Source organism: Pleuronectes platessa, chromosome 5 (assembly GCF_947347685.1).
Source record: "Pleuronectes platessa chromosome 5, fPlePla1.1, whole genome shotgun sequence".
In the NCBI taxonomy this organism is placed as follows: domain Eukaryota; kingdom Metazoa; phylum Chordata; class Actinopteri; order Pleuronectiformes; family Pleuronectidae; genus Pleuronectes; species Pleuronectes platessa.
The window spans coordinates 257,501-272,149 of NC_070630.1; the positions used below are offsets into that span (position 1 = coordinate 257,501).

Sequence of the window (14,649 nt, forward strand, 5' to 3'; positions counted from 1 at the left end):
CTATTCACAAGTCATAATGACTGGTTTTGTTATTTTCACTTTACATTTACACTTACAGTTTAGTGCAGTGTAATTATTTCCCGTGATAATTAAATGCCAGTGTGACAATAAATGACAATTTAAACCATACAAACTGTCATGTTTTACTGTATTTAATAGAGGAGGTTTTCTTAAAAAATATATGATCTGCCACACAAAAGCTGTCAGTCATGTCTTTTTAACAGCGGTCACGCGAAAGGGGATGAGGTAACTGTTTCCTCTTCTGAGCCTATGGAGGTCACGTAGAAAAGGATCCAAAGACTCGTACCCGGCAGATGAACGAATCGTTCACCTCCCGACCGTGTCTTCAGATCAGTGATTCGTTCCGCTGCCGGATACGAGTCTTTGGATCCTTTTTCACGTGACCTGCATCAGCCTATGCAACAGTCCCGATGCGCGGCCACGAGAAAATGAACGAATCTCTCTTTGAGAGGACTCGTTACTCCCGAGTCCTTGTAACGATTCGCTCAAAACGAACGAATCGTTCACGACCGACACATCACTACAAACAACCTGCTGCTACACACACACACACCAACTACACAACATGTCCAGACAATATTTTACAGCTCAGGTCTGAAAACATTTAAACAGACACAGACACACCTTCATGTTCATAAAGTCACATGATCTGCTCTTCATTAATTTCAGCTTTGAACAGGTGATGCATAAATCTGTACCAGTGAGTGTGTCAGGAGCAGAGTGAAGGGACATCATACTGTATCACACACACACACACACACACACACACACACACACACACACACACACACACACACAGTGGGCGGAGCCTTCTCCTTACTTCATCTCGTCAACAAAACAAAGACAGGTGTGTTAACCTGTTAAACTCATCTGACGTCACACAGAACCGGACCGGACTCTTCCGGTCTGCGCGGTTGGACAGGATCGAACCCTCTCCTGAACAGACGCTAGCCGCGTGCTAACAGTAGCATGTTTACCTTTATCAGAGCACACACTCACCTGGAGCTGGGTTAGCATGCTAGCTGGCTACACCCACCTGCTCCAGTTACTGAAGCTACAGGTGGACCGACCCCAAACACACGTCCACGAACTCTGACGTCTGAGTGGGACACTAGTTAAAAATAAACCGCGCTAACTAGCTGAAGTTAGCTGGTGTTGTTGTGGTTTGTGCTAATCTAAGACCAGACTGAGATTCATCAGATGAACTGATGCTTTAAAGTTTTCACTGTATAGTTCATAACTTTAAAACTTTATAACAACAGTGTGAATCATCAGTGACACACAGGAGTCGTCACAGGAACTTGTTTTTCAGGGGAACAGTATTTATCATGACACCGGCCCTGGCGGCTTCTCCGGACCACTGAGATCTTACTTTGCCCGCAGTAAAGTTCCTATTAGCCGGCTTTAAGTTAGTGTAAGCAGCCCGGCAGAGACCCAGCGGCTCCCCGTGTCCGCTCCCCGGGCTCTGCGCTCCACTCACCGGCCCTGGTGGTGTCCGTCAGGTCGTGGTTAGCGGCGCTCCGGGGGAACTCCTTCAGCTTCCTGCCGCTGAGGTTCAGACACCCGGTGGCTGAGGCTTCGTCCAGTGCCCGGTCCAGAGATCGGTTCCAGGGCGCCGGCCCCACCGGCCCCAGACCGTTATTATTCCCAGCTAAAACATTCCTGGCGCCGCTTCCCACCGTGAAGCTGAGTCCGGTGTGGTCCGTAGACCCCAACAACACCGAGGCCGCCATTACACACTCCGGCTGTTAGCTTACCGTGCTAGCGGCTAACTCTCCTCTCCCACCCTAAACACAGCGGAGCATGCGCAGAGCGGAGCGGTGGACAGAGCACGTGACCACTGTGACTACTACTGCTACTGCAACAAGTACTATTAGTACTGCAAGTACTACTGTTAAACTAAACAGTACTATTACTACTGCAAGTACTACTGCTACTGCAACAAGTACTATTAGTACTGCAAGTACTACTGTTAAAATAAACAGTACTATTACTACTGCAAGTACTACTGCTACTGCAACAAGTACTATTAGTACTGCAAGTACTACTGTTAAAGTAAACAGTACTATTACTAGTGCAAGTACTACTGCTACTGCAACAAGTACTATTAGTACTGCAAGTACTACTGTTAAAGTAAACAGTACTATTACTACTGCAAGTACTACTGCTACTGGAACAAGTACTATTAGTACTGCAAGTACTACTGTTAAAGTAAACAGTACTATTACTACTGCCAGTACTACTGCTACTGCAACAAGTACTATTAGTACTGCAAGTACTACTGTTTAAGTAAACAGTACTATTACTACTGCAAGTACTACTTCTACTGCAACAAGTGCTATTAGTACTGCAAGTACTACTGTTAATGCAAACAGTACTATTACTATTGCAAATAAGTATTACTGATACTGCAAACAGTACTATTACTACTGCAAGTACTACTGTTACTGTAAACAGTACTTTTACTACTGCAAGTACTACTGCTACTGGAACAAGTACTATTAGTACTGCAAGTACTACTGTTAAAGTAAACAGTACTATTACTACTGCCAGTACTACTGCTACTGCAACAAGTACTATTAGTACTGCAAGTACTACTGTTTAAGTAAACAGTACTATTACTACTGCAAGTACTACTTCTACTGCAACAAGTGCTATTAGTACTGCAAGTACTACTGTTAAACTAAACAGTACTATTACTACTGCAAGTACTACTGCTACTGGAACAAGTACTATTAGTACTGCAAGTACTACTGTTAAAGTAAACAGTACTATTACTACTGCCAGTACTACTGCTACTGCAACAAGTACTATTAGTACTGCAAGTACTACTGTTTAAGTAAACAGTACTATTACTACTGCAAGTACTACTTCTACTGCAACAAGTGCTATTAGTACTGCAAGTACTACTGTTAATGCAAACAGTACTATTACTATTGCAAATAAGTACTACTGTTACTGTAAACAGTACTTTTACTACTGCAAATAAGTATTGCTGATAGTACAAACAGGACCACTTATACAAACACTACTAATGTCAATGGTACGGCTATTGCAAACTTTAATATTACTGCTGCAAGTATTTCTGTTACTGTAAACAATACTACTACTGCAAACAGTACCACTTATATTGTATACAGTGCAACTATTTACAACAGTAATATTGATAGTGATCTGAAACATTAGTTGAGCAATAATCACTAATATATTTATATTCATCATGGTAACGCCCCACGATGAAGACTTGAACTACATTTCCCACAATCCACCGCGCACTTCCCATATCGACGCATGCACGCCGCGTCTGAATCCAGGGCCGGGTAACATGGCGACTTACGTGGACATTCTGAAGAGCGAGTTTCCTGAGATCGACGCGGAGCTATTCGATTATATCACAGGTGAGACCCCGGGGACAGAGCCGCTGTGTGCGGCTCCAGTGCAGTGACCCACGACGGACTTCCGTCGGCCTGTTAGCCGGGAACCGCGCCTCTGTAGCCCCAGAGCGACTGAGCTAGCACCGTTAGGCTAACCGGAGCCCGAACACCGGGCAGCACGACATGGGCCGGTTAGCTCCACCGAAACCCGGGTTAGTGCGACACTTAGAGCCGGTGCGAACGGACCAGACACGGAAGACCCGCAGGAAGGAGTGTTAGAGGAAAGAGTCCAGAAGGGTTACAGGGAATAATCCAGAGTTATGAGTGTTACAGGGAATAATCCAGAGTTATGAGTGTTACAGGGAATAATCCAGAGTTATGAGTGTTACAGGGAATAATCCAGAGTTATGAGTGTTACAGGGAATAATCCAGAGTTATGAGTGTTACAGGGAATAATCCAGAGTTATGAGTGTTACAGGGAATAATCCAGAGTTATGAGTGTTACAGGGAATAATCCAGAGTTATGAGTGTTACAGGGAATAATACAGAATTATGAGTGTTACAGGGAGTAGTCAAGAATTATGAGTGTTACAGGGAATAATCCAGAGTTATGAGTGATAGAGGGAATAATCCAGAGCTTTGTGTGTTACAGGGAATAATCCAGAATTATGAGTTACAGGGAATAATCTAGAGTTATGAGTGTTACAGGGAGTAGTCAAGAATTATGAGTGTTACAGGGAGTAGTCAAGAATTATGAGTGTTACAGGGAATAATCCAGAATTATGAGTGATACAGGGAATAATCCAGAATTATGAGTGATACAGGGAATACTCCAGAATTATGAGTGATACAGGGAATCATACAGAATTATGAGTGATACAGGGAATAATCCAGAGTTATGAGTGTTACAGGGAATAATACAGAATTATGAGTGTTACAGGGAATAATCAATAATTATGAGTGTTACAGGGAGTAGTCAAGAATTATGAGTGTTACAGGGAATAATACAGAATTATGAGTGATATAGGGAATAATCCAGAGTTATGAGTGTTACAGGGAGTAGTCAAGAATTATGAGTGATAGAGGGAATAATACAGATCTTTGAGTGTTACAGGGAATAATCCAGAGCTTTGAGTGTTACAGGGAATAATCCAGTATTATGAGTGATACAGGGAATCATACAGAATTATGAGTGATACAGGGAATAATCCAGAATTATGAGTGATACAGGGAATACTCCAGAATTATGAGTGATACAGGGAATCATACAGAATTATGAGTGATACAGGGAATAATCCAGAATTATGAGTGATACAGGGAATCATACAGAATTATGAGTGATACAGGGAATAATCCAGAATTATGAGTGATACAGGGAATCATACAGAATTATGAGTGATACAGGGAATAATCCAGAGTTATGAGTGTTACAGGGAATAATCAATAATTATGAGTGTTACAGGGAGTAGTCAAGAATTATGAGTGTTACAGGGAATAATACAGAATTATGAGTGATATAGGGAATAATCCAGAGTTATGAGTGTTACAGGGAGTAGTCAAGAATTATGAGTGATAGAGGGAATAATACAGATCTTTGAGTGTTACAGGGAATAATCCAGAATTATGAGTGTTACAGGGAATAATCCAGAATTATGAGTGTTACAGGGAATAATCAAGGAGTGTTACTCAGAATAATCCAGGAGCATTATAGGGAATAATCCCCAGGTTTTAGAGGAAATATTTTCATATTGAAGGGGGGGGGGGGGGGGGGGGTTCTGTTGTAAATTGATTCCAACATAGAATGTAAATCCATCTATGTCTGTTTAAGTGATTCCAGTTTGTACCGAGCTGTTACTCTGATGGAAACTGGTCAGACCTTTAATGTGTGTGTTCTCCAGGTGTCTTGGGCAGTAGCGGTGCTGACTTTGAGGATGGAGAGGAGGTGTACGACGCCGTCGGTGGCGTCCTGCAGGATGTGTCTGCTGACAGTAAGAACGAGGATGATGTCAGAGACATCTGTCTCCAGATGTTCAACACTCTCAAACTGTAAGAAAGGACAGATGTGTGTTTCTCTGTGTGGATTCATGTCAGGTGGAAAAACAAAATCCATTGACAGGCATTTGAACAAATAATAATTTTAAAGGAAAAGCACATTATTGTTTTTGGTTGTGAGTTAAATAAGGAACGTTGTAACGCAGTTTGTGCTTCTCAGGAATAATCATCATGGTTCTCAGAGGCAGGTGTTGTTGGACGCTCCTGTTCAGCTCTCTCAGATCTCTTCAGACACTGGTCAGAATCACACCCACAGCTCCAGCGTCCCTGTGTAACATGAGAGTGAAGTGAAACAGTTTTTCAACGTGTTTGTTTCAGATTCAGCAACTAAAGATGTTCAGGGGATCTGGATGATGAAACGAGCTCAGAACACAGTGAGTCCTCCTCCTTCACCTGCGTCACCTCTGACTCACCCTCACTTTTAGATTCAAGCAGCAGCTTCACAGAGGAAGTGTTATATTTTTACATCATGATGTTGTTATATATTTGATTTCCCGTTTTTTCATGTTTGAAATATACACGGATGAGTTCTAACAGTAACACATCATGTGTTGTCACTATCCTCTGATGTCATAACTTCAAAATTCCTCTCTTCAGACTGTGGACGCAAAGAAACTGGAGAAGGCCGAGGCGAAGCTGAAGGCTAAACACGAACGCAGGAACGAGAAGGACTCACTGAAACCCTCGAGTCCAATGTCAGTATACACCTGTTCACACCTCTTCATCACACCAGCTCACACCTCTTCATCACAGCTCTTCAAACCTGTTCATCACACCAGCTCACACCTCTTCATCACACCAGCTCACACCTCTTCATCACACCAGCTCACACCTCTTCATCACAGCTCTTCAAACCTGTTCATCACACCAGCTCACACCTCTTCATCACACCTGTTCACACCTCTTCATCACACCAGCTCACACCTCTTCATCATACCAGCTCACACCTCTTCATCACACCTCTTCACACCTGTTCACACCTCTTCATCACACCAGCTCACACCTCTTCATCACAGCTCTTCAAACCTGTTCATCACACCAGCTCACACCTCTTCATCACAGCTCTTCAAACCTGTTCATCACACCAGCTCACACCTCTTCATCATACCAGCTCACACCTCTTCATCATACCAGCTCACACCTCTTCATCATACCAGCTCACACCTCTTCATCATACCAGCTCACACCTCTTCATCATACCAGCTCACACCTCTTCATCATACCTCTTCACACCTGTTAACACCTCTTCATCATACCAGCTCACACCTCTTCCTCACACCAGCTCACACCTCTTCATCACACCAGCTCACACCTCTTCATCACACCAGCTCACACCTCTTCATCACACCTCTTCAAACCTGTTCATCACACCAGCTCACACATCTTCATCATACCAGCTCACACCTCTTCATCACACCAGCTCACACATCTTCATCATACCAGCTCATACCTCTTCATCATACCAGCTCACACCTCTTCATCACACCTCTTCACACCTGTTCACACCTGTTCATCACACCAGCTCACACCTCTTCATCACAGCTCTTCAAACCTGTTCATCACACCAGCTCACACCTCTTCATCATACCAGCTCACACCTCTTCATCATACCAGCTCACACCTCTTCATCATACCAGCTCACACCTCTTCATCACACCTCTTCACACCTGTTAACACCTCTTCATCACACCAGCTCACACCTCTTCATCATACCAGCTCACACCTCTTCATCACACCTCTTCACACCTGTTAACACCTCTTCATCACACCAGCTCACACCTCTTCATCACACCAGCTCACACCTCTTCATCACACCTGTTCACACCTGTTAACACCTCTTCATCACACCTCTTCATTATACCAGCTCACACCTCTTCATCACACATGTTAACACCACTTCTTCATACCAGCTCACACCTCTTCATCACACCAGCTCACACCTCTTCATCACACCAGCTCACACCTCTTCATCACACCTGTTAACACCTCTTCATCACACCAGCTCACACCTCTTCCTCCCACCTGTTCACACCTCTTCATCACACCAGCTCACACCTCTTCCTCCCACCTGTTCACACCTCTTCATCACACCAGCTCACACCTCTTCATCACACCTGTCTTCCTCTGTCCCTCACAGAGTCCTGGAGGAGGCGTCGGCCAGTCAAGCCAGCAATAAGAAGGAAAATCGGGTCGAACTATCGGGAAAGAATCGCAGCTACGACATTCGTATTGAAAACTTTGATGTTGCGTTTGGAGAGAGGTGAGTGACAGACAGGTGTAAACTTTATATACTGTAATTAAGTAAATGAATACATATTTATACTTAATAATAAAACTGAATTGTCTAAATATTTAGCAGTATTTTGTGTTAATGTACTACTCTGAATGTTTAATATTCTTTGTGTATAATTGTAACTAGGTCTCTGCTGCAGGGGGCGGAGCTCTCTCTGTCGTCAGGTCGGCGGTACGGTCTGATTGGTCGTAACGGTCTGGGGAAGACGACGCTGCTGAAGATGTTGGCGAGTCGTAACCTCCGTGTCCCGGCTCACATCTCCATCCTCCATGTGGAACAGGAAGTTGATGGAGATGAGACGCAGGCGCTGCAGAGCGTCCTGCAGAGCGATACGCAGAGAGAGGGGCTGCTGAACGAGGAGAAGAGGCTCAACACTCGCATCGCCAACGGAACGTACGAATAATACATCACTTACTAACCAATCAATACGCAGCTGACAGTGTTGATCCACCAGCGGTGCTGCCAAACAGGAAGTGACATCGACGCTCTGTTCTGGTTTCAGTGCTGATGGGATGGAGAGCGTTCGACTGTCGGAGATCTACGTCAAACTGGAGGAGATCGACGCCGACAAAGCCCCAGCCCGGTAAATATGGCAACCACTGCAACTAATCAGTTACTGTTACAGTAATCAGTTACTGTAACAGTTACTGCTACAGTTATCGGCTCCTTAACGGTGGAACGAGCTCCACATGGACGTCAGGACACAAAGGCCACACATCTTCCACCCGACTGAAGACACATCTCTTCAGACCACACCTTGAATAATAGTTTAAAGTAACCATGTAGGAGCACTAACATGTCACTTAAAGAACTGTGTAGTTTGTCTTTCTTGAAGTAGTTGTACTTTCTTGATTCTTGTGGTTCTGGTTTGTTCCTCATGGTCGATGTACTTATTGTGAATCGCTTTGGATAAAAGCATCGGCTCAATGAAATGTAATGTAACTGATTACTGTAACAGTTACTGTGTATGTCGAGGCTGATTATGTCATGTGATCAGTCTTTCTTCTTTATTGACTTTATTAATCCGTCTCATCCAATCAGAGCCTCTGTCATCCTGGCTGGTCTCGGGTTTTCTCCCAAAATGCAACAGCAGATGACGAGGTGAGACATCACTGGTCACATGATCATCTCGTGGTGACGCATTAAGACACAACAATGTCTCTCTCTCTCTCTCTCTCTCTCTCTCTGCCCCCCCCCCCCCTTTATGTCCCCAGGGAGTTTTCAGGAGGATGGAGGATGAGGTTGGCGTTGGCCAGAGCTCTGTTTGCTCGGTGAGTTTTGTCATTAGATGATGTTGATGATGATGATGATGATGATGTTGATGATGATGTTGATGTTGTTGTTGTTGTTGTGTCTTCATCAGGCCGGACCTGCTGCTGCTCGACGGTGAGTAACTGCTCAGTGAGACAGCTGTTTACAGTTAGAAGATAGGATGAGGAGGATGAGGAGAAGGAAGTGAGGAGGACGAGGGAGGAGGAGTGAAGAAGAGGAATGAGGAAGGTTCCAGCTTTAATTTTACTCCCTCACTCAATGTTTCCTTTTGAAAATCTTAAATTCATAAATGCACATAAAGTTGATTTAGATGAGTTGAGCAGATGAATCAATTCTGTTGTTTACAGAACATCCACACCAGTGAGGGGGCAGGGCTATGTGCCTGACAGCCAATAGGGAGTCAGTGTAGTCTGTGACAATAGTAATGGCGGTAGTAGTGATTACTTGAAGTACTACTATGAAAGTACTATGGTGTATTCTGCTGTGTTTGTTTCAGAGCCGACCAACATGTTGGACGTCAGAGCCATCTTGTGGTTAGAGAACTACCTGCAGGTCAGACTTGTGATTGACTTTCATGTTAGCGTTCCTCATTGAAAACAATGGGAGCTGTTAGCCATAAGCTAACAAGTAAGCTGTATTAACCCTGCCCCCCCCCCCTCAGACGTGGCTGTCCACCATCTTGGTCGTCTCCCACGACAGAAACTTCCTGAACGCCGTGGTAACGGACATCGTGCACCTGCACACGCAGAGGCTCGACAGTTACCGTGGCAACTACGAGAACTTTATCAAAACCAAAGAAGATCGACTGAAGAACCAGCAGAGGGAGTACGAGGCCCAGCTGCAGTACAGACAGCACATACAGGTACCACAGACAACTCATACAAGTACTACAGACAGCACATACAGGTACTACAGACGGCACATACAGGTACCACAGACAGCACATACAGGTACCACAGACAGCACATACAAGTACTACAGACAGCACATACAGGTACTACAGACAGCACATACAGGTACTACAGACAGCACATACAGGTACTACAGACAGCACATACAGGTACTACAGACAGCACATACAGGTACTACAGACAGCACATACAGGTACTACAGACAGCACATACAGGTACTACAGACAGCACATACAGGTACTACAGACAGCACATACAGGTACTACAGACAGCACATACAGGTACTACAGACAGCACATACAGGTACTACAGACAGCACATACAGGTACTACAGACAGCACATACAGGTACTACAGACAGCACATACAGGTACTACAGACAGCACATACAGGTACTACAGACAGCACATACATGTACTACAGACAGCACATACAGGTACTACAGACAGCACATACAGGTACTACAGACAGCACATACAGGTACTACAGACAGCACATACAGGTACTACAGACAGCACATACAGGTACTACAGACGACACATACAGGTACTACAGACAGCACATACAGGCACCACAGACGACACATACAGGTACTACAGACAGCACATACAGGTACCACAGACAGCACATACAGGTACCACAGACAGCACATACAGGTACCACAGACAGCACATACAGGTACTACAGACAGCACATACAGGTACTACAGACAGCACATACAGGTACTACAGACAGCACATACAGGTACTACAGACAGCACATACAGGCACCACAGACGACACATACAGGCACCACAGACAGCACATACAGGCACCACAGACAGCACATACAGGTACCACAGACAGCACATACAGGTACCACAGACAGCACATACAGGTACCACAGACAGCACATACAGGTACCACAGACAGCACATACAGGTACTACAGACAGCACATACAGGTACTACAGACAGCACATACAGGTACTACAGACAGCACATACAGGTACTACAGACAGCACATACAGGTACTACAGACGACACATACAGGTACTACAGACAGCACATACAGGTACTACAGACAGCACATACAGGTACTACAGACAGCACATACAGGTACTACAGACAGCACATACAGGTACTACAGACGGCACATACAGGTACTACAGACGACACATACAGGTACTACACATACAGGTACTGCAGGTACTACACATACAGGTACCACAGACGACACATACAGGTACTACACATACAGGTACTACACATACAGGTACCACAGACAGCACATACAGGTACTACAGACAGCACATACAGGTACTACAGACAGCACATACAGGTACCACAGACGACACATACAGGTACTACAGACAGCACATACAGGTACTACAGACGACACATACAGGTACTACAGACAGCACATACAGGCACCACAGACGACACATACAGGTACCACAGACAGCACATACAGGTACTACAGACAGCACATACAGGTACTACAGACAGCACATACAGGTACCACAGACGACACATACAGGTACTACAGACAGCACATACAGGTACCAAAGACGACACATACAGGTACTACAGGTTGAACTGGTACGTGTCACATGTTTTTGTAGGTCAGTTGTGTGGTTGGTGGTTTCAGTCTCATGATGTTTTCCCATAATGCTTTGTGTGTGTGTCAGGTTTTTATTGACAGGTTTCGATTTAACGCCAACAGAGCAGCTCAGGTCCAGAGTAAACTCAAACTGCTGGAGAGACTGTGAGTCCTGCGTCTGTTCTTATTGTCTGTGACTCTGTGAGAAACTGCTTTAGTTTAAATACACAAACATTTTCACAACATTACAGTGAAAAGTCGACATGCAGAAAATAATATGATTACCAACAACATCTGTAGCCTAATAAAACAGCAACACAAATATCAATACATTATGTGCAGATGCATTCAAATGCAGTGTGTGATTGTGGATTTTAATACTTGTGTATTGATTCCATAGTACTTAATATCAGATCATGTCTCCAAAGACAACAATCCATAAAGAGGAACATCTGTGGAGCAGAGTAGAGTTTGAAGTACGAGAGGAAGATAGTTACAGCAGCTCCGACTTCTTCTGTGTGTTTTACTTCCTGCGTGTTCGCAATCGATAAAAATTAAAATAACAACTTGCCCAAACTAAGTTACAATATGATAAATAGACTATAACACAGAAACCAATCAGTGACCGTGTTTTGTTTCCTCCCTCAGACCGGAGATGAAACCCATTGAAAGAGAAACTGAAGTCACTTTAAGGTACGAACACAAACATGGTCCTCAGAGGATCCACCACTGGAACTCTTTAATATGATTGATGGGTGGATGGAGGGATGATGGATGGATGGATGGAGGCTACAAACTGTCTCCATGCAGCTGATGACACGTCTCTGATTGGACGGTGATGTTTGATTGACAGCTGGTGTTGTCCTCTCACAGGTTTCCAGATAACTTTGAGAAGTTGTCTCCGCCCATCCTGCAGCTGGACGAGGTGGAGTTCTACTACACTCCAGATCAGCGACTCTTCACCGGACTCAACCTGTCGGCCGACCTCGAGTCTCGAATCTGCATCGTACGTGTCAGCGTTAAAAAGCCACCAATCAGAGACGGGATCTGATGGATCCGGAGCGATCACATGATTTAACTTCTACTGAATCATAACGTCAACATGTGAAGTAAAACTGATCAGTATTCAGTATCAGGAGAGTGTCGGTGTGAATTGATCTGTTGTTTCATGACAGGTCGGAGAAAATGGCGCCGGTAAAACCACCGTCCTCAAGCTGCTGATGGGCGAGTTGACGCCTGTCAATGGAATGAGACAAGCTCACAGGTGAGACAAGCGACCAATTAAAGAAGGAGGAACCCATTTCATTACATGACTCTTTGTATGCAACACGTATCTAAACATGTACTGGGATGTTTCAGGGAACCATTGGTTCTCTTTGTCACTGGGAACATCCTTCGGTCTCTTGTTGCGAACACGATGTCTCAAACACGCTTTGAGGGAATTTCCTTATATTTGACACAAACGTTCCCTTCGACTCAAAGATGAATTCATTTGACTTCAGAAGTCACAGTGACCTCATCTGAGTGAGGAAATACATGTTCTGATTGGTGGAGACAAACCAACCACAGGGAGGAATTCTGATTAAAACCAACTTCTCTCCTTGAGAGTTTGTACATTTGTAAAAGGAAGCAGGTTGTGAATGATCTGTGTCGAGAATTGTTTTCAGCGAACGGTTGGTTCATCATTTCTAAGGTCTCGATATGTATATTATGATTAGCGACTGACAGATCATCAGGGAACTGTTTCATGTCGTGTTCACTCAGACGATTGTTCCTCTGTCATCAGGAGCCTGAAGATCGGATACTTCAGTCAACATCACGTGGATCAGCTGGACCTGAACGTCTGCTCTGTGGAGCTGCTGCTCAACAAGTTCCCCGGTAACTGTGGCTACCATAACCAAAGACAGTAGTCAGTGACTGCCCCACGTGCTAGGCTCTGATTGGCTGTCACTTGTGTGTGTCTCAGGTCGGACAGAGGAGGAGTACCGCCACCAGCTGGGAGGATACGGTATCACCGGAGAGCTGTCCACGAGGCCGGTGGCCAGTCTGTCAGGAGGTCAGAAGAGCCGGGTCGCCTTTGCACAGATGACCATGCCATGGTAACAGAAAGCTCAGGGAACAGCTGTTGGAGCCTGTGATGATCATGATGATGGTGGTGGTGATGGTGTCATTGTGTCTCTGTCCTTTAGTCCAAACTTCTACGTCCTGGACGAACCGACCAACCACCTGGACATGGAGACGATCGAGGCTCTGGCTAAAGCGCTCAACAAGTATAGAGTAAGTGAGCGAGGGAGGACGGACACGAGTGTGTGTCTCCTGTGCGTGTTCTCAGGTGTGTGATGTCATCTGTTTCAGGGCGGAGTCATCCTGGTGTCGCATGACGAGCGTCTGATCCGGTTGGTGTGTAAGGAGCTGTGGGTGTGTGAATGTGGGAAAGTTCGACGAATCGACGGCGGCTTCGACGAGTACAGAGACATCCTGCACGAGCAGTTCAGGAAGGAGGGTTACCTGTGAGGCTCCGCCCACTGCGGAATGACCACCAGTAACATAAACCCTGCCCCCTCCATAATAACACATGTCACAGCAGCCAATCAGCAGCCAGGGCAGGCCGGAGGAGGTTTCCTTCTCGGAGCTGTCTCCCTGCCTCAGGTGAAGTGAGCTGATTGGTTGTCTTCACCTGGTGAGGTCACAGGGGACTTGTCGTGTTTTGTATGGACTCAGCAGAGGTTTGAACTTTTATCTGTTTAAAAGACGTGACGTTGAACAAACGTTTACATTCTGAGACAAACAATAAAAACATGAGTCATTTCCTCGTCTTTACTTTTTCTTCAGTCGTGACGTTTTCATGAGATGTAAACATGACATTACACACGTGTGTATTTTTATATTGTTTGTGTGTGTATATGTATGTATGACAGCATTAGACATGTGTTTAAAGTTTTATCAAATAATTTGGTTTTAGCTTATTCAGGGACCATGACGAGAGACCTAGGCCCCGCCCACGAGGACCACTCACCACTGTTGCTCTGGTTCTCTGATCAGACTTTGAAAACTGGTTTGAGTTTGAACAGATACTTTAGAAAATGATGACGCCCACGTTCTCTTCCTGGTTGGTTCTTATCAGTCACATGACTCGACACTTCTTGT

At 44.8% G+C, this 14,649-nt stretch overlaps 2 protein-coding genes across 3 annotated transcripts in view; one reads left to right on the forward strand and one right to left on the reverse strand.

Moving 5' to 3' along the window:
- The window catches only part of lrch3 (leucine-rich repeats and calponin homology (CH) domain containing 3), a 20,301-nt gene extending 18,498 nt beyond the window's left edge, over nucleotides 1-1,803 (reverse strand). For both annotated transcript variants that reach the window (XM_053423242.1, XM_053423241.1), the window contains exon 1: nucleotides 1,502-1,803. In XM_053423242.1, coding sequence (XP_053279217.1) covers nucleotides 1,502-1,754 — 253 coding nt within the window. In that variant the 5' untranslated portion in view covers nucleotides 1,755-1,803. The remainder of the gene's footprint in view (nucleotides 1-1,501) is intronic.
- A 1,502-nt stretch (nucleotides 1,804-3,305) lies between these two features.
- On the forward strand, nucleotides 3,306-14,311 carry abcf3 (ATP-binding cassette, sub-family F (GCN20), member 3). The gene is made up of 21 exons (XM_053423244.1): nucleotides 3,306-3,419; nucleotides 5,294-5,441; nucleotides 5,608-5,684; nucleotides 5,766-5,821; nucleotides 6,045-6,142; nucleotides 7,585-7,707; nucleotides 7,867-8,133; nucleotides 8,243-8,323; nucleotides 8,782-8,841; nucleotides 8,955-9,011; nucleotides 9,104-9,126; nucleotides 9,509-9,564; nucleotides 9,674-9,874; nucleotides 11,591-11,667; nucleotides 12,151-12,195; nucleotides 12,376-12,508; nucleotides 12,678-12,766; nucleotides 13,289-13,380; nucleotides 13,469-13,601; nucleotides 13,692-13,779; nucleotides 13,858-14,311. Exons 1-21 carry the CDS (start codon nucleotides 3,347-3,349, stop codon nucleotides 14,014-14,016), a joined length of 2,136 nt encoding a protein of 711 aa, XP_053279219.1. The 5' UTR covers nucleotides 3,306-3,346; the 3' UTR covers nucleotides 14,017-14,311.
- The last annotated feature ends 338 nt before the right edge of the window (nucleotides 14,312-14,649 follow it).